General features: G+C 43.4%; 1 protein-coding gene across 8 annotated transcripts; it reads right to left on the minus strand.

Annotated features, from left to right (window-relative positions):
- Window positions 1–1,633: 1,633 nt before the first annotated feature.
- Window positions 1,634–18,125, minus strand: LOC105009033 (protein rapunzel). 8 transcript variants are annotated; one of them, XR_002195886.2, is made up of 6 exons: window positions 18,084–18,100; window positions 17,270–17,325; window positions 17,008–17,098; window positions 2,823–2,926; window positions 2,396–2,537; window positions 2,227–2,316 (listed from the first exon to the last, which is right to left on the minus strand). XR_002195886.2 is itself a non-coding variant. In XM_020042113.3 (5 exons), exon 5 carries the CDS (start codon window positions 2,438–2,440, stop codon window positions 1,727–1,729), a length of 714 nt encoding a protein of 237 aa, XP_019897672.2. In that variant the 5' UTR covers window positions 2,441–2,537; window positions 2,831–2,926; window positions 17,008–17,098; window positions 17,270–17,325; window positions 18,084–18,100; the 3' UTR covers window positions 1,634–1,726. The 8 variants fall into 8 exon arrangements, 7 of the variants coding, with proteins under 7 accessions (XP_019897672.2, XP_028972352.2, XP_010866730.2 ...); XM_020042113.3 differs by having other exon boundaries at window positions 1,634–2,537; window positions 2,831–2,926; XM_029116519.2 differs by having other exon boundaries at window positions 1,634–2,537.
- Between the last annotated feature and the right edge of the window lie 946 nt (window positions 18,126–19,071).

Genomic DNA, 19,071 nt, shown 5'->3' on the forward strand with positions numbered 1-19,071 from the left:
CAGCCGAATGTGAAGCGGTTGGGATGAAAATCAGTACCTCCAAATCCGAGGCCATGGTCCTCAGTAGGAAAAGGGTGGCTTGCCGGCTTCAGGTTGGTGGAGAGTTCTTGCCTCAAGTGGAGGAGTTTAAGTATCTAGGGGTCTTGTTCACAAGTGAGGGAAGGATGGAACGGGAGTTTGACAGACGGATCGGTGCAGCTTCTGCAGTAATGCGGTCGACGTATCGGTCTGTCGTGGTAAAGAAAGAGCTGAGCCGCAAGGCGAAGCTCTCGATTTACCGGTCAATCTACGTTCCTACTCTCACCTATGGTCATGAGCTTTGGGTCATGACCAAAAGGACAAGATCCCGGATACAGGCGGCCGAAATGAGCTTTCTCCGCAGGGTGGCTGGGCGATCCCTTAGAGATCACCGCTGCTCCTCCACATCGAGAGGGGTCAGCTGAGGTGGCTTGGGCATCTGTTCCGGATGCCTCCTGAACGCCTTCCCGGGAAGGTGTTCCAGGCCCGTCCCACCGGGAGGAGACCCCGGGGAAGACCTAGGACACGCTGGAGGGACTATATCTCCCGGCTGGCCTGGGAACGCCTCTGTGTCCCCCCGGAAGAGCTAGAGAAAGTGTCTAGGGAGAGGGAAGTCTGGGCATCTCTGCTTAGACTGCTGCCCCGGCGACCCGGCCCCGGATAAGAAAATGGATGGATGGATGGATAGTATAAATGTTCAAATAATAACTGAGATAAAAGAGAAAGCACATGTACACATTGCCTTTTTATATTGTTTTTAAAATCCCCAAACTGATGTTTAAAACTACACTCAGTTTTTTCTCTGTATATGCATGTTTTGTGTGTGTGTGTGGTGGGTTTTTTGCCGAATTATCTTTTGCCATCTTCTGTCTTTTCCAGAACGTGTACAAAAGTTAGCAAGTTGATGCATTGTTGTTTTGCAATATGCCACTTAAGGGCAGCTTCACAAGTTGGACACAGTGGGAAAACAATTATGTTGCTAGCAAAAACACACAAGGAACTATAACAGAATGTGATGTTATGCAGTTCCGCCAGCGAGACAGCTGACTTCAAGTTATTGAAGCAAAAAAAAAGAAATGTGGACAAAACAGTGTAAATAGCCAAAGAATATGAGGGCAAAGGGTCACTTGAATAGACCATTTAGGCATTTCCTTTTCTAAGAATCTTCCAGTGGCACAACAAGATGATTTGCATTTACGAAAATGTCATAATTCAGCTTTTAAAATAAACTGCATTATGTTTTTTGTAACAGCTATGGTTGCTTTTTTTACTATGAATACTTGCAAAGAGTGAAACAATAACATCGTGCATAGTGAAATATGTGCGAGTTTCCTAGCCACTGTGCTCAACCCTCTTGTTGCTTGCTCTCTGAGGTTTCAAGCTGGGTATCTGTAAAAGCAGTTTGTGACTATGACTTTTGAAATAATTTTGATTTATTGAATTTGATTGCTAGCAGCTACTTCTGTTATGTCACCAAATTAGCCCATTTAGCGTTATGTGCTCCCCTGAATTCATACAACACTCTCACTCATATGTTATATGAAAATGGCATATTGTAAGTGATGCTGAAGTATATAGAAATAAAGACAATTAGCTTGAAAATTATTTTAGCTTGATTATTTTATTTAGCTGGATGTGTAAAATTTGCTTTGAATCAAAACAACTAATATTTTGGCCCACCAAGCCCACCCCTGCTCAACACCCCCTCCTATTTACTACACTCCATGAGGGCTTTCTGCATGCTCTTCTGCACATCATCCATCTTTTTTTCCCACTCCTTAATGAGGCTCTCCTCATACTTCCAGATTTCCTTTTGGTCTTTGCCCTCCATCAAGATGGTTCTGTGGCCCATGAAGGAGGTCAAGGCAATGCAGAACAGTTGGTTGAGACGTATGATCAGCATCTTCATGACATGGTGGTTTCTCTTTGAGTGCTCCAGGTACACCTTCAGGATGGGCTCACTGAATGCTTTGCCAGTGCCCACCACGCTGTCGTAGAGTGTGTGTAGGTTCTGGTCATCCATGTCCTGAGCATAACGTTTTTTGAAATCCTCCTTCTTGCTCTCTATGTGCTCAGGACGGGCATTCACCATATTCATGAACGCACAGTACTGGCTGTGCAAATTCTGCTCCAATTGCCAATACTGGCATTCCGTTGTGACCACCTTGATATTTTGCAGAGTACTGTTGTTTTGCGCAGAAAGCTCATCCAGTTTCCTGTTCACAGACGCAAACTCACTCTTCAGATCCTGGATCTCTTCATCGTCTACCTGGTGAAGCACCAATCGTATCAGACTGCCTGCAACACCAAAGATCGGGTGGATCACAGCCAATTCTGAGGATATGACAGACATACACTTCAGTGCCGTCACCCCAACCTGCTTCAGCTTGGCTTTTTCCTCTTCAAGATTAATATTGGACATGATAGGATGCAGGGAGTTACAACACAGGGTCAAACTTGTGAGGGCTTGAAAGAGTTGTGGAGGATGGTACCGTAGCTTATGATAGAAAGACAGGAGCCTGAGAAAGAGAGAGGAGAGTAATGTATTTCATTTCATAATTTATGAAAGAAATACAAATAATTTAATCCCCTCAGTTATCCCCCTTAGAGTTATATTTTGATATAGTGGTCAACATCCAGTGAAGGAGTCAATATTCAACAGTAACTGCATACAAATTTAGAAAGCTAGGTGAAGCAACCACATATCTTAGTAGCCAGTGCATTCTAATAAGTGAATTAGTTATGTACACACACACACATAATTATAATGCTGGGTAAGTTGATGGATGTTGAATCTGACTGACTTTTTTACTTTTTGTCTGTTGGAGACAGCGAGATGTTGAGAGCAGAGTGAATTCTGAGATACAGGGAGAGGCTAAATGATGATCTTGAGTAGAGAATTGAGGTCCTGAGAACAAGAAGCAGAAAGTAAACAGCAAATATATGTAGCAGTATGTGTGTTAGCTCATAACTACATGTGCGTTTTTGGCCAATCACAATGGTGGAGCCCCGTATAAAAACAGCTAGTAGTCCTCCCACTGCCGTTCTTGCTCGCTGGTGACTGGAGCATGTTGCACTTCTGGTTTGTGACTGCTGTGATTTGTCTGCTCGAGTCTCTGGTAAGGTGATGGTTTGGCTGCCTCTGTGCTCAATTTTGTTAATCATTTGCGGCTGTTATTTTACTGTGTTAAATGTTTGTAGATCTTCGGCTGGCAGGTTCATCCCCCCTCCCCTCCTTGCTGAATTAACACAGTAATGAAAAGCGAGTAGCACTGATAGTTGTCTGTGCAAGTTGCATTTTCGGAGCGTCTTCCTTCTGGAGCGACTCAAACCCTGTGTGAACGGTAAGTGGGCTAAATGTGGTGAGAGCTATTTCTTTAGGTTTATTTGGTGTTAACTTTTGTTTTGTGCAAACATTAGGGATTGGACTGAAGCTGTCAGAGATTCTTATTAGCCGTTGAGCATCTCAACCACCTGCTGTCTTTTTTGCCTACGCATGATGTTAATATAGACTACTATTTGAACTGTGGTCTATTGTTGAGGCACATGATCCAACCATCCGCTGTTGTAGCTGTGGGGCCGTTGATATGTAGGCCTCAGGTCTTAAGTGTATGAATGTTGTGGGTTAGCCCACCTACATGAAGAGTGGATGAAGTTGGTTTCTTTCAGTTTGCTCTTTTCATTTGTTTAATATTGTTTTGACTTTATTGTTGACGAGTGAACCCCCTTTATTTGTGTGTTTCCCATTTTCCCCCCATTTTTAGTGGCTGAGAGCTGAAGGTGGTGGTGTCTCCCTTCCTGTGTGCTGTGCCTCTCCCTGTTTTCATTTGCTGTGCTCACTGTTTTTGTTTGCGTGTAAAACAAAAGTAAACAGAAAATATAGGATGGGTGACAGGTCTGGACTTCAGGTAGGCCAGTTAAGCACTCAGACTCTTACTATGGAGCCGTGCAGTTGTAATACATGCAGGATGTGGTTTGGCATTGTCTTGCTGAAATAAGCAAGACCTTCCCTGAAAAAGATGTTGTCTGGATGTCAGCATATGTTGTTCCAAAACCTGTATATATTTTTTAGCATTAATGGTGCCTTCACATATGTGCAAGTTACCCATGCCATGAGGACTAATGCACCCCCATACCATCACGGATGCTGGATTTTGTACTGTGTGCTGATAACAAGCCAGATGGTCCCTCTCATCTTTGGTCCGGAGGACACGGCATCCATGATTCTTTCAAATTTGTATTTGTCAGACCACAGGACAGTTTTGCACCCCGCCTCAGTATCTTAAATGACCTTGGACCCAGAAAAGGTGGCGGCGGTTCTGGATCTTGTTTATGTATGGTTTCTTCTTTGCATGGTAGAGTTTTAACTTGCATTTGTGGATGCAGTGACCTATTGTGTTCACAGACAATGGTTTTCAGAAGTGTTTCTGAGCCCATGCAGTGATTTCCACTACAGCATTGTTTATGTTTTTAATGCAGCGCCACCTGAGGGGTCAAAGATCACAGCCATTCAGTATTGTTTTTTCTGCCTTTTCCCTTGCCTACAGAGATTCCTCCGGAATCTCAGAATTTATTAATGATATTATGTACTGTAGATGATAAGATCCCCAAACTCTTTGCAAATTTACATTGAGAAATGTTATTCTTAAATTGTTGCACTAGTCTTTCACAGAGTGGTGAACCCGTCCTCATCCTCTTCATCCAACTTCTGACAGACTCTGACAGTTTAGGAGGCAGGACACAGGTACAGAGTTTAAGGGAATCATCCTTTTAATGTTCTCCTTTATAAACATGAACAGAAAACAACAAAAGGAGAGGCAAACCATGAACTAAAGCACATAACGCTAACACAACTGAAAGCAAAACAAGGGCAACTTAAATAGGGTCCTCAATTGGAGGCAATGCAGCGCAGTTGGCTAGATAGTAAGTTATTGCTCAAGATTTCAGAACATTAAAAAGTGGAAATGATATGGATAAGCAGTGATTCTGTTGTGTTTATTTTAAAAATCCTTCCCGCTACATCAAGAAAAAAAAGATAAACAACAAAACATTTTGTTAGTTAACGTACACATAATTTGCCAGGATACAAAACAGTTCTTACGGGTATTTTGAACATTGAGCTATTTTCTGCATGCAATTTGAGAAATGCAGATCACACTGTCATAGTAGTCAAAGAGCTGAACCAGGAACATAGACGCCCTTACCACGTTCAGAATAACTTGCGTTCTCCCTACGCGAAACAAATGATGAGGAACATGTATTATAGAGAGAACAGGCCAGTCACCAGAGGAACACACGCTACCGGTACCAGTCGTTTGTTTGTGTGGCTGCGTTAATTAGCTAACTACTCAGTTACAACACAAATTATTCTCAACTTATAGCTATCAATATTGCTGCCATAATTGTATCCCCAGTTATATTGACATGTTTTGAGAAACACAGATGTTAGGTAAAGCAAGTTTGGCTCACTAACACTTACAGTTGCCTACTATTTTGCCATGCTAGCTAGTTGTTCATCCAACATTAACGTAAATGTGTCAGTTTTCAATGTGATTTTTCTTCAGAGTAAATAGTTTAAGCCGTTGCAACAGAAGAGAAAGGAGAAGCAGGAACAAGAGTGTCAGGCAACTTTAGTTTGAAGTTTAATTAAATGATGTATTTACTTGAACCTGAATAACCATATTATCTCTTAAAGGTAATGCTCTGTGTTTTTTAATAAGGAGTGTATGAATAACTTTAGTAAGCAGGGAAGAGTCTTGATAGTGAGGGACAGAATGGTACAGAAAGTAGAGAGCCAGCAGGGGACATGGAAGAAGAGAGAGTAGACCAATGTGGAACAGAGGATAGGACAGAGCAGGAAGGAGAGGAAAGAAGAGGTGGAGATAATGGAAGAGGAAGTGAGGAAGGAAAGAGATGGAGGGGAGGGTAGAGGAGAGAATAGATGGAGAGGAGGGAATAGGAAAAGAGGAAAGAGGGGAAAGGAAAGAAGAGATTAGTGGAGGTTTATAATAGGGCCTTGGTAATAATTTAGCACTTGGACATGGTTTGTAGGTCTATGTCAGGAGGCTAATGTTTGCGACACCCACCCCCCGGGCCAACAACATTCCCCCCACAGCAAGAACATTTTCCAGAGGAAACTATTTTGCTATCTTAGCAAAATATTTTCTTCTGGAAAACTTTCCTTTTTCAGATTTATTTATTATGATATTTTAGACAACCTTGAGTCATAGGTCATTTCAAACTCTGCCGCCCTCCGTAACCCCCCACTCTCCATCAAAGGAGTGTTCCAACTGGCATTCAGCCCATTAAAAACAGCACAGGGTGGTTAGAGTTGCTGGTAACGAGTATTCAGACTGCTTTTTAAAGGTAACAAGTAATGTAACACATTATTTAATTTAAGTAATCCCTTACTAGTTAATTTTCACATAAATAACACGTTACTCAATTTCCCTCAGTATAACCTATGTACTTTTAGGTAGTGTTAGGTAGGTTCAAACCCCCCTTAATGAAGAACAACATTATGAGTACCGTGACGTCACCCGGTATGGCGCAGCCGGGGCCCCACCCTGGAGCCAGGCCCGGGGTTGGGGCTCGTATGCGAGCGCCTGGTGGCCGGGCCTTCCCCCATGGGGCCCGGCCGGGCTCAGCCCGAACGGGCGACGTGGGGCCGCCCTCCCGTGGGCTCACCACCCACAGGAGGGACCATAAGGGGCCGGTGCGAAGAGGATCGGGCGGCAGTCGAAGGCAGGGGCCTAGGCAACCCGATCTCTGGACACGGAAACTAGCTCTAGGGACGTGGAATGTCACCTTGCTGGCGGGGAAGGAGCCTGAGTTAGTGCGTGAGGTTGAGAGGTTCCGATTAGAGGTACTCGGGATCACCTCTACGCACGGCTTGGGCTCTGGAACCACACTCCTTGAGAGAGGATGGACTCTTCACCACTCTGGAGTTGCCCATGGTGAGAGGCGGCGGGCTGGTGTGGGTTTGCTTATAGCTCCCCAGCTCTGCCGCCATGTGTTGGAGTTTACCCCGGTGAACGAGAGGGTCGTTTCCCTGCGCATACGGGTCGGGGATAGGTCTCTCACTGTTGTTTGTGCCTACGGGCCGAACGGCAGTGCAGAGTACCCGACCTTCTTGGAGTCTCTGGGAAAGTGCTCCGACTGGGGACTCTATTGTTCTACTGGGGGACTTCAACGCCCACGTGGGCAACGACAGTGACACCTGGAGGGGTGTGATTGGGAGGAACGGCCCCCCTGATCTGAACCCGAGTGGTGTTCAGTTATTGGACTTCTGTGCTAGTCACAGTTTGTCCATAACGAACACCATGTTCAAGCATAAAGGTGTCCATCAGTGCACGTGGCACCAGGACACCCTAGGCCGCAGGTCGATGATCGACTTTGTTGTCATCTCATCTGACCTGCGGTCGTATGTCTTGGACACTCGGGTGAAGAGAGGGGCGGAGCTGTCAACTGATCACCATAATTAATCTCTTATTCTACTTCTTGTTGTTAATTGCTCCAAATTACAAAACATATCAAAATAATAATTAAGAGAAGAAAAATAAGCACTGATAAAGCTGGACAGACTCGGCAGGCCCAAGCGTACTGTAAGGGTCTGCTGGGAACGTCTGGCCGAGTCTCCTGTCAGGTAGATCTTTAACTCCCACCTCCGGCAGAGCTTCGACTGGATCCCGAGGGAGGCTGGAGATATTGAGTCCGAGTGGACCATGTTCTCCACCGCCATTGTCGAAGCGGCCGCTCGGAGCTGTGGCCGTAAGGTCTCCGGTGCCTGTCGAGGCGGCAATCCCCGAACCCGGTGGTGGACACCGGAAGTAAGGGATGCCGTCAAGCTGAAGAAGGAGTCCTATCAGGCCTGGTTGGCTTGTGGGACTCCTGACGCAGCTGACGGGTACCGACAGGCCAAGCGGGCTGCAGCCCGGGTGGTTGTGGAAGCAAAAACTCGGGCCTGGGAGGAGTTCGGTGAGGCCATGGAGAAGGACTATCGGCTGGCCTCGAAGAGATTCTGGCAAACCATCCGGCGCCTCAGGAGAGGGAAACAGTGCCCTACCAACGCTGTTTACAGTAGAGGTGGGCAGCTGTTGACCTCAACTGAGGATGTCGTCGGGCGGTGGAAGGAGTACTTCGAGGATCTCCTCAATCCCGCTGTCACTTCTTCCATTGAGGAAGCAGAGGATGAGGGCTCAGAGGTGGACTCGTCCATCACCCGGGCTGAAGTCACTGAGGTGGTCAAGAAACTCCTCAGTGGCAAGGCACCGGGGGTGGATGAGATCCGCCCTGAGTACCTCAAGTCTCTGGATGTTGTGGGGCTGTCTTGGTTGACACGCCTGTGCAACATCGCGTGGCGGTCGGGGACAGTGCCTCTGGGATGGCAGACCGGGGTGGTGGTCCCTCTTTTTAAGAAGGGGGACCGGAGGGTGTGTTCCAACTATAGGGGGATCACACTTCTCAGCCTCCCCGGGAAAGTCTATGCCAGGGTTCTGGAGAGGAGAATACGGCCGATAGTAGAACCTCGGATTCAGGAGGAACAGTGTGGTTTTCGTCCGGGCCGTGGAACACTGGACCAGCTCTATACCCTCTACGGGGTGTTGGAGGGTTCATGGGAGTTTGCCCAACCAATCCACATGTGTTTTGTGGATTTGGAGAAGTCATTTGACTGTGTCCCTCGCGGCATCTTGTGGAGGGTGCTTGGGGAATATGGGGTCCTGGGTCCTTTGCTAAGGGCTGTCAGGTCCCTGTACAACCGAAGCAGGAGCTTGGTCCGCATTGCCGGCAGTAAGTCAGACTTGTTCCCAGTGCATGTTGGACTCTGGCAGGGCTGCCCTTTGTCACCGGTTCTGTTCGTAATTTTTATGGACAGAATTTCTAGGCGCAGCCAGGGGCCGGAGGGTGTCAGGTTTGGGGACCACACAATTTCGTCTCTGCTCTTTGCAGATGATGTTGTCGTGTTGGCCCCTTCTAACCAGGACCTTCAGCATGCGCTGGGACGGTTTGCAGCCGAGTGTGAAGCGGTGGGGATGAAAATCAGTACCTCCAAATCCGAGGCCATGGTCCTCAGTCGGAAAAGGGTGGCTTGCCCACTTCAGGTTGGTGGAGAGTGCCTGCCTCAAGTGGAGGAGTTTAAGTATCTAGGGGTCTTGTTCACGAGTGAGGGAAGGATGGAACGGGAGATTGACAGACGGATCGGTGCAGCTTCTGCAGTAATGCAGTCGATGTATCGGTCTGTCGTGGTGAAGAAAGAGCTGAGCCGCAAGGCGAAGCTCTCGATTTACCAGTCAATCTACGTTCCTACTCTCACCTATGGTCATGAGCTTTGGGTCATGACCGAAAGGACAAGATCCCGGATACAGGCGGCCGAAATGAGCTTTCTCTGCAGGGTGGTATCCCTTAGAGATAGGGTGAGAAGCTCGGTCACCCGGGAGGAGCTCAGAGTAGAGCCGCTGCTCCTCCACATCGAGAGGGGTCAGCTGAGGTGGCTTGGGCATCTTTTTCGGATGCCTCCGGAACGCCTTCCTGGGAAGGTGTTCCGGTCCCGTCCCACCGGGAGGAGACCCCGGGGAAGACCTAGGACACGCTGGAGGGACTATGTCTCCCGGCTGGCCTGGGAACGCCTCAGTGTCCCCCCGGAAGAGCTAGAGGAAGTGTGTGGGGAGAGGGAGGTCTGGGCATCCCTGCTTAGACTGCTGCCCCCGCGACCCGGCCCCGGATGAAGCGGAAGAAGATGGTATGGTATGGTTCCTTTTCTCCAGTAGGAAGTGGCAATGAAGGATGCATAGATGGCAGCACCAGCTCTCCCAGATAAAGGGCATGATAAAACCTACCAAAGAAATGCGCCCACCTTCCATTAATTTCAAATCTATATGTAGCGTTGAGAAGCGATTTGTGCAGCAGAAAGTTGAGCTGCGCAATTCAGCCTTAGGAAGCAGTTTACTATTTCGACTACATCATTACCCTCGCATATAACCAACCACCATGGTTGCTGTTATGTTTTTCTGGAATCTTTTGCCTGTTGCACAACCAAAGTTCGATCCCAAATCATCCTCCATTATTTCCAGGCAAACAAAAGTTCAATCTGAATAAACACGCTTCTGCCCCTTCAGAGCTATATAAACAACAAATTACTACGGAATGCACTAAAATAAAGTGCATAGGGAAGCACTCATGAGTACACTTTGGAACTCACTAGAGTACACTAATTCCTTTAACAAACGTTATGTTGCCCACATTGCATTTGTATTTAACAGTGGTCATTCCATTATATAAACTGAGAATAATTTCTTATGTCAGCTATAGTTTATAGTGAATGAACATCTAAATCCATGTTCAGGTTCTCAATTTTGCTCGGAGCATGTGCTGGATAGCTGGCCAATGTCTTGACTGACATTTTCAACCTGTCACTGGTCCAGCCGGTTGTTCCAAGTGCTTCAAGACCGCAACCATTGTGCCAGTGCCAAAGCAGTCGACTGCGTCTAGCCTGAATGTCTTCTGACCTTTCGCACTCACCCCAGCGTTAGGCAGGGTGTTTCCTCTGTCAGTGGTTCACTTCAATGCCCAAAATCTAAAAGCGGTCCTGTTGGTACTGCGCCACTCCCCGGCTATGATTTGGGGTCGCAATATATTGGTGTGGTCAGATAACAGAATGACTGTGGCCTATGTCAATTGCAAAGGCGGAGTCAGATCTCTTGTACTTCATCATTTGGCGGAGGAATTGTGGAGATGTGCACACGAGCACCTGCACTTGTTGAAGGCTTTGCATATTCTGGGCTACCTCAATGTGGGAGCAGATCTCACGTCTCGAGGGGGTCCTCGAAAACGACAAGTAGATGCTACAACCGGACATTGTTTACGCGTTGTAGAACCAGTTTGGGTCAGAAGAGCTGGACCTGTTTGCATCCAGAGAGAACACTCAGTTTCCCCTGTGGTTCTCCCTGAGAGAGAAGAACGATTCGCTGTTGTGAGTGGATGCCTTCACGTTCTGTGGCCAAAGGCTCTCCTTTATGCATTTCCCCCAGCAGGGTACATTCTCCCCCTTTGGGCGGGAGTGAGTTCCGAGAGGTTGTCGCTGATTCTGGCACCCAGAGGTGCCATGGTTTGCAGAGATCAGACAGTTGCTGATCTAGGGTGCGTGGCGGACACCTAAGCGCAAGGACGGACTGTTACAAGAGGCTCGATAGGAGGCTCAATATAAGGTTTTTCACAGCGAAAAAATCATGCTATGGACCCAGTATGCTGTGAGTTGGGGGTGGAAACATATGCTTTGGGGGTATTTTTCTGCTAAGGGGACAGGACCACTTCACCGCATCAAAGGGACGATGGACGGGGCCATGTGCATCAAATCTTGGGTGAGAACCTCCTACCCTCAGCCAGGGCATTGAAAATGGGTCGTGGATGGGTATTCAAGCATGACAATGACCCAAAACACACGGCCAAGCCAACAAAGGAGTGGCTCAAGAAGAAGCACTTTAAGGTCCTGGAGTGACCTAGCCAGTCTCCAGAACTTAATCCCATAGAAAATCTGTGGAGGGAACTTAAGGTTTGAGTTGCCAAACGTCAGCCTCAAAACCTTAATGACTTGGAGAAGATCTGCAAACAGGAGTGAGGCAAAATCCCTTCTGAGATGTGTGCAAACATGGTGGCCAACTACAAGAAAGCGTCTGACCTCTGTGATTGCCAACAAGGATTTTGCCACCAAGTACTAAGTCATGTTTTACAGAGGGGTCGAATGCTTATTCCACTCATTAAAATACAAATGAATTTATAACATTTTTGACATGCGTTTTTCTGGATTTTTTTTGTTGTTATTCTGTCTGTCACTGGTCAAATAAACCTACCATTAAAATTATAGACTGATAATTTCTTTGTCAGTGGGCAAACACACAAAATCAGCAAGGGATGAAATAATATTTTTCCTCACTGTATACTTAAATCTATAAATGAGTTACTAGTTAAAAGTACTGAGTACCTATGTTTAGATAAGAAAAGGAATGTAGGAGAGGGAGATCTGGTATTTGTTAATGGTCATCATTGAATGGTATCTGTAGATCATGGGGTACTCATCAATCTGTCAAAACCATCACTGTATCTGTCCTTTGTCCAGATGGTGTGTGTCCCTTCAGAGTTGAATAGGTCAACTACAGTGTCCTTAGGTCCTTGGGATAAGGAGGGGGGCGGACAGCACGCCCTTTAGGTATTACCTATGTATTGTTGACAGCTGGGCAGTATCTTACCACACCCCTTTTAACTGTAATAATTACTGACTGTTCATGTATTTTCCTTAGAGATTCCTCAGAGGTTTATTCTGTAAGCTTTTGACGCGTCTCTCTATTTGCAAATAAACTGTTAATTGTGCCAAGATAATTTTATCCCTGTACTTACTCCTAAAAGAGTTCCTATCAACTACCATCAAAGAGTCAAGGTTGCATTCTACTTGATTGTTCTGCTGCAGTGGTTCGGGGTGTTGGAGTGGAAGATAGTTGCACTGAAGTGACTCCCAGAACAATTTTCTATTTAGTTTTTAGTCCAATTCTTTAAAATGTGGTATTCAATTACAGAATTATTCAAAGTATTTCTCTCTTATGGGGGTGTATTGTCACATTTTAGGAGAAAGTGCTTCTCTGTCTCTACCTCACCTGTCATACAGTGAACACATACTCTGGACTATTTTGGTAACCAGGATTATTTATGTCTCCCTTTATCAATTGCTAGGGTGTGGTCACTGAGTCTGTACTTTGTAAGGAGCTGTCTCTGCTTCACATATTTAATAGTAAAAAAATATTCAGCCAATTCATAATCTTTGTTTTGGGCCCAAGAGCAACTTAGTTTATTCTGTGTTTTTGTTTCTTAGTTCCAATGTTCTAAATAATATTTTTGGTTTGATTAGTGATTTTGTTCATTTTTAATCTAGTTGTTGTTGCAGCCCCTGTTTTGTGGGTAAAAGAAAAACTAGGTAATCTGTATAAAATAGGGATTTAACAATCTCATTTTGGAGCTGGAGGCCAGGTGCTAAGGGTCTGGTCCAACTGCACTGCTAACTGGTTGATATAAATGTTAAACTGTGTGGGACTCAGGTTACAGCATTGACGAACTCCCCTTCCAAGTAGAACAAATGTTTTGTATGTTGATCTCCAATTCTTATGCTGCACTTACAGTTGTGCTCATACGTTTGCATACCCTGGCATAAATTGTGAAATTTTGCCATTGATTTTGAAAATATGACCATTGTGGAGAGGTTGGAGTCTGTTTGATTGAGTGTGTGGACAGGTGTCTTTTATACAGGTAACAAGTTCAAACAGGTGCAGTTAATACAGGTAATGAGTGGAGAACAGGAGGGCTTCTTAAAGAAAAACTAACAGGTCTGTGAGAGATGGAATTCTTACTGGTTGGTAGGTGATCAAATACTTATGTCATGCAATAAAACGCAAATTAATTATTAAAAAAATCATACAATGTGATTTTCTGGATTTTTGTTTTAGATTCCGTCTCTCACAGTTGAAGTGTACCTATGACAAAAATTACAGACCTCTAGATGCTTTCTAAGTAGGAAAACCTGCAAAATAGGCAGTGTATCAAATACTTGTTCTCGCCACTGTATTGTGGCGTGACCACTGGACACTCAAAACGTTTGGTTGCGAATAGTCAACTGGGGTGCAGAAAATGCATGGAGAATAAAAAATGCAAATGAACTGCAAAAGACTGGAGAATAATTAAACATGAAGCTACCAGGAACCCATTATCCTCCAGTGCCACCATATTCCAGAACTGCAACCTACCTGGAGTGTCCAGAAGTAAAAGCTGATCAGTGACTAGGCCAAGGTCAAGAATGCTGAAAGAAGAACACTGAATAAGATTCACAGGTTGAATCGTATAGACGTATAGAGAAATACCTCAGTTGGGCCTGTGGCCATCACTAATGGACTTCGAGTCAGGTGCCAGCAAAATGGAGGAGGGGTACTGGTATGGGTTGTTATCATTAAGGATGAGGTAGTTGGACATTTTCAGGTTGAAGATGGACTGAAACTCAACTCCCATACTTACTGCCAGTTTCTGGAAGATACTTTCTTCTAGCAGTGGTATAGGAAGAAGTCTTCAGCATTCAAGAAGGCCATGATCTTCATGCAGGACAATGCTCCATTACATGCATCCAAGTACTCCACTGCTTGGCTAGCAAGCAAGGGCCTCAAAGATCCCCGAATAATGAGCTGGCCCTCTTTCTTACCTAACTTAGATCCAATTGAGAACTTGTAGACCCTTCTCAAATGTGAGATTTACAGTCAGGGAAGGCAATACACCTCTTTGAACAGCATTTGGGAGGCTGTGGTTGCTGCCTTAACAAGTAGATTGTGAACTGATCAAGAAACTGACAAACTGCATGGATGGAAGGCTCATGGCAATTATGGAAAGAAGGGTGGCTATATTGGCCACTGAATATTTGAAAGGCCAGAAATTGTATTTCATTTTCAATTTGTGTTACTTATTTGTTGCACTTACTCAAAATTTTTTGAATAAACAATTTAGTTACCTAATAATTCTTCACCCTAATTGTTGCCTAATAATAGTGCAAACTTATGTATTCTCCTGAGAAAAATCAAAACCCACTTTTCCTTTGTTAAACATTCATGTTTGAGGTTCAATGATATTTTGGATTGACTGAGAGCATTGTGTTTGTTCAACAATAAAATAAATCTTGAGCAATACAATTCGCCTAATAATTGTGCACGCAGTGTATAGTTTTGCACACTTTATCCGTTGCCCCGTTCACTTTCATTGTAGCCGGGAGATGCTTCCTTTTAAAAAATCGTTAACTCTCAAAACTGTATTAATTCCAAAAAAGTATGTCTCCACAGTCCAGGATTAGACTAGATAATCTGAAAAAAGTCTCCAGGATCAAATATGGCAAACCTTTCCTTTTAATAAGATCCCCAACCTCTAATTGGGGACAACCTAAAACTGCAGTGCAGAAGTGCCAAGAGGCACTGACTATCACCCCAGTTGCCTAGAGGCACCCCCATAGACAGGACCTGACATGTAATCAGCAATTCCATTTGGTTAATTCCATTTTACTACACTTTTTCCCTATCACATCTGAGAAAGTACTCCAACATCCTTCAGTCCTAAAAGCGGTGTGTGAAATAACACCATGCAATGTGTGCAATATTGTCACAAACAGAATCTCTTTTAAATACCCTGCATTCAGAGTTTACTTTCCCTTTCTTTGACAGACAGATTTGTTGATTGCTAGCTAACCAGCTACAATCCTGTGTGGTATAAGAAATGACAGCCAATTCAAGTACATTCTTCTGCTGGCTCATAGTAACGTTTCATAGCAATCACCACAGCCGGTTTCTTCTGAGCTGAGAGCAGAGCTGCTAATTGGAGTGGGCTTATGCTCTTTCCTCTGATTAATTTAGAGGACTTTTAATTTTATTTAGGATAATTGCACAGCAGGAATTGCAATACCTGTCTGAGCATTTATGGACTTATGAACATGAACATCCACGGGCCAAAGAGCATCACTAATTGTGTTGGATCCAGTAAGTGAGCCTTATCTTGCTCAGGTCCAGCATAAATGATGAAAGCTATTAACACAGAACCAACTTTCAAATGTCCAGATTGCCACAGCTTGGGTTGGTAGTAAAAATCATTTTGGTATATGTTTTTATAGGGTCCTATTTATGGGGTCCTAATGCATTTCAATGGGAGAAAAAATACCACAGACATGAACCTTCTACGTCATTCAAGCTATCAACTCCAAACCAACTATGCTCAGACTGGCCCAATGTGAGTTGTTTCCATTCAGATTTATATTCATTTATAAGATACTTGGTGAATTAAACTAAATATGAGATTTTGTAATTGGAATCTATGTCAATGAGAAAAAAGTGGTTTCTATAAAAAGGTTTCTTAAGCTTTAATACTTTTCTAATTTGGTTATAGACTATTGTAATTAGACTATTGTAATTATTGTAATTAGTGTCATTTGCATAATAACGATTTCTCATCTTTAGGCTACTACAACCTAAACACTTAAACACAATGATAAGCATCAAAATGTTATTTGGGGAGCCAAAGTACATATAAGCATTAAAATGTGCATACATTTGTGTAATTGGCAATAACCCTAAAACAGTATTTATTTAACAATTCAGGCTAGACAGCAAACCAACTTTGTTCCACATGTTTAGGCTATTCTGGTTTAAAATGCTTAAAGATCTATCAGCTATGACTGTATTAATTAATGCAACTTGCATTATTAGCATGAATGTAACTGTTACAGTAACTCCTGAAATGTTCAAGCTAGGGAGACCAAAGCAACTTTGTTTCACATTTTGGCTCCCCCAAATAAAATTCTTAACCCTTTATGGATAATGGCTATGATATTGAAAGTATCTCTTGAGCTTGTTTCACATGTTTAGGCTATCCTGACTGACTATTTCTACTTTATTACCTAAATCTTCATGCATTTGCATGTCTATCATTACAAATCTCTTGTGCCATTCAAGCTAGTGATTTAAAACTAACTTTTTTTTTAATATGCTAGGGTTATCCCAAATAATATCTTATTTAACAACTATGTCTGATTTTCCTTTACATTGGAATTGAAGTTATCTATGGTGAGTTGCAGGTGCCTGCAATATAAAATATATAATTAATTCAACCAGTTGAAAAAAAAAGAATAGGAATCATTCTCCTGTTTTGTGTCACTATGTGTGAGCATGAAAAGGAAAAAAATCTGAGATTTGATGTGAGATTGTAGCCATGCATGGACAACCTCAACTCTACATGTCCATCTCCAGGGATCTTAATGTGCCTGTTTCTACTTTATGTAATGTTATCAGAAGGTTTAAAGTCCATGCCACTGTAGCAAACCTCCATGGACATGACTGTAAGAGACACCTTGATGGAAGATCACAGCAAGTAATTATTTGAATGGTGGAGAAAGCACCTTGATCAACTGCCATACAGTTTCAAACTGACCTTCAGAAACAACGTAGAACAGTTTCAACTCGCACTCTTTGTCCCAACTCAGTGACATGGGGATGTATAATAGGAGATCAGAGAGGACCCACTGCGGAAAGAGAGACATAAGGAACCCTGATTGCAATTTTCCACATGAATATACCACAAACCCATGTGGACAGATTAAACCAAATTAGAGCTTTTTGGTAAAGCTCACCGTCTCCATTTACAGAAAACCAAATATAACAAATTCCCCTCAGATAAAAAAGAACAACTTCACCTCAGAGAAGGTTCAGTGATGTTTTGAGGTTGCTTTGCTGCTTCAGACCCTGAGACCTGAACATGTGAATGGAATCATGACTTCAGAAGAATCCCAAGATATTTTGGAGCAAACCAGTATCACAAGGCTGGGTCTACACTGTCATTGTCCAGAGTCTCCAAGTCATTAGTCTTCCAGAAGGACAGTTACAACAAACACACTTCAAAAGCACCCAAGAATGGTTGATGACAAAATTGTTCTGAAAAGGCTAGCAACTAGTCCAGATCTAAATCCCATTGGAGAGATCTGAAAAAAAGCATTTGTGACTAACCCTCCAAATCTGGGAGAACTGGAGCAGTTTGCACAAGAAGAATAGGACAAACTGCTAGAACAGAGGGGCAAAAAACCCATCCATAGGTATGGGAAGCACTTGTTTGCAGTTATTTTGGTTAAAGGCTGTCCCACCAAATATTGATTAGAGTTAGTAGTTCAGTCAATGCTATTTCTGTATTTTTATTTAAAATGTATATGCTACATTCTGAATCAAAAACAAAGGTTCCTTAATATTCAAGTTATATTAAGAATTGAGGAGCACAAATACTTTGGTGGACTTATTTGATGGAAGTGCAAGGGTGAAAATACCTTTGGGTACAACTGTATTTTCTTGTTCATGCATAATGCTAGGTCTCACAATTTTCTCTAAATTTATACAGACACCAGGTGTCATCTGAAAATATAAAATGTACATATATATACAATATACAAATTCTATATTATATACAATATTTACACCTCATATCAATCAAATAGCACCTTAAGAAACCTAGGTTCTTACCTTAAGTTTACAGAGTGCCTCTTCAAAGTCCCAACCTTGTTCTTCTTCCCAGATATTTAAGCAAAAGGGGCACTTCCATTTAAGATAAATATGTAGGGGTGTTCACATTAGACTAAACCATTACTAAACAATTCTGAGGACCCCAGATGCTGAGCAAGGGCCACTTTAGGCACACAGAGCACCAAGCTCCAACATGTCCTTTTCAAATGATAGGGTCCCTGGCCCTAATATACATACCCCTCCTCAAACTCCCTCTGCCCCCCCCCCCCAAAGTCTTTCACATGGTCCATCCACCAGTCATAAGCCCAAAATAAAAAGCAGTTGACACCTAGTGCAAAGCTGAGCTTTCAGAGTTTCCACTTGGTTTTGTGCATTTACCAAGCCTCTTCAACTGGCCCAAAACCAATGCTGTGTGGTATTTTAGACACACATGGACTCCTTTTTATTATACCAAACTAAGAGAAGCTAATTAAGCTACCTAAATTTAAATGTAATTTTTCTGGATGTCTTTCTTCAGATATTACTCCATATATCAATTTAAGTGGTGCCTGAGGGCAAGTGCCAGTTTTTGTGTCTACAAAGCCCAGATGCTCACGAAATGACAGGATACACTGTCTGTTGTGGATAATTAAAGGCCTTTATTCTCAAACCTGGAAACAAAATTGGAAGAATAAAAAAATTTACAGGGAGAATGCTTATCATTTCATGAAAAACTGATTCACTCCAGTAAAATTGTCAAATTATAAATGCCAATAATTTTTTGGCTTTGGCACCCTATTAACTGCTAGCTAGAAAATTGTGTAGAGAGATTACAATTCACAGGTTCAAATCTTTGGATGCAGAAACACTATTTTCTTCCCCGGCCATTAATGGTTCCACATATTTCACGGATTCCACATATTTTATTTTTCAGTTTTCATATTTAAAGCAGACATTAATTATTTAAATATACATAACTTCCTAGAGCAGTGTTTCCAAATCCTAGTCC

Source organism: Esox lucius, chromosome 22 (genome assembly GCF_011004845.1).
Source record: "Esox lucius isolate fEsoLuc1 chromosome 22, fEsoLuc1.pri, whole genome shotgun sequence".
Taxonomy (NCBI): domain Eukaryota; kingdom Metazoa; phylum Chordata; class Actinopteri; order Esociformes; family Esocidae; genus Esox; species Esox lucius.

Bases quoted from the DNA above. Each gene is read 5' to 3' on its own strand.
- LOC105009033 (XM_010868428.3), bottom strand. From the start codon at position 2,440: ATGTCCAATATTAATCTTGAAGAGGAAAAAGCCAAGCTGAAGCAGGTT.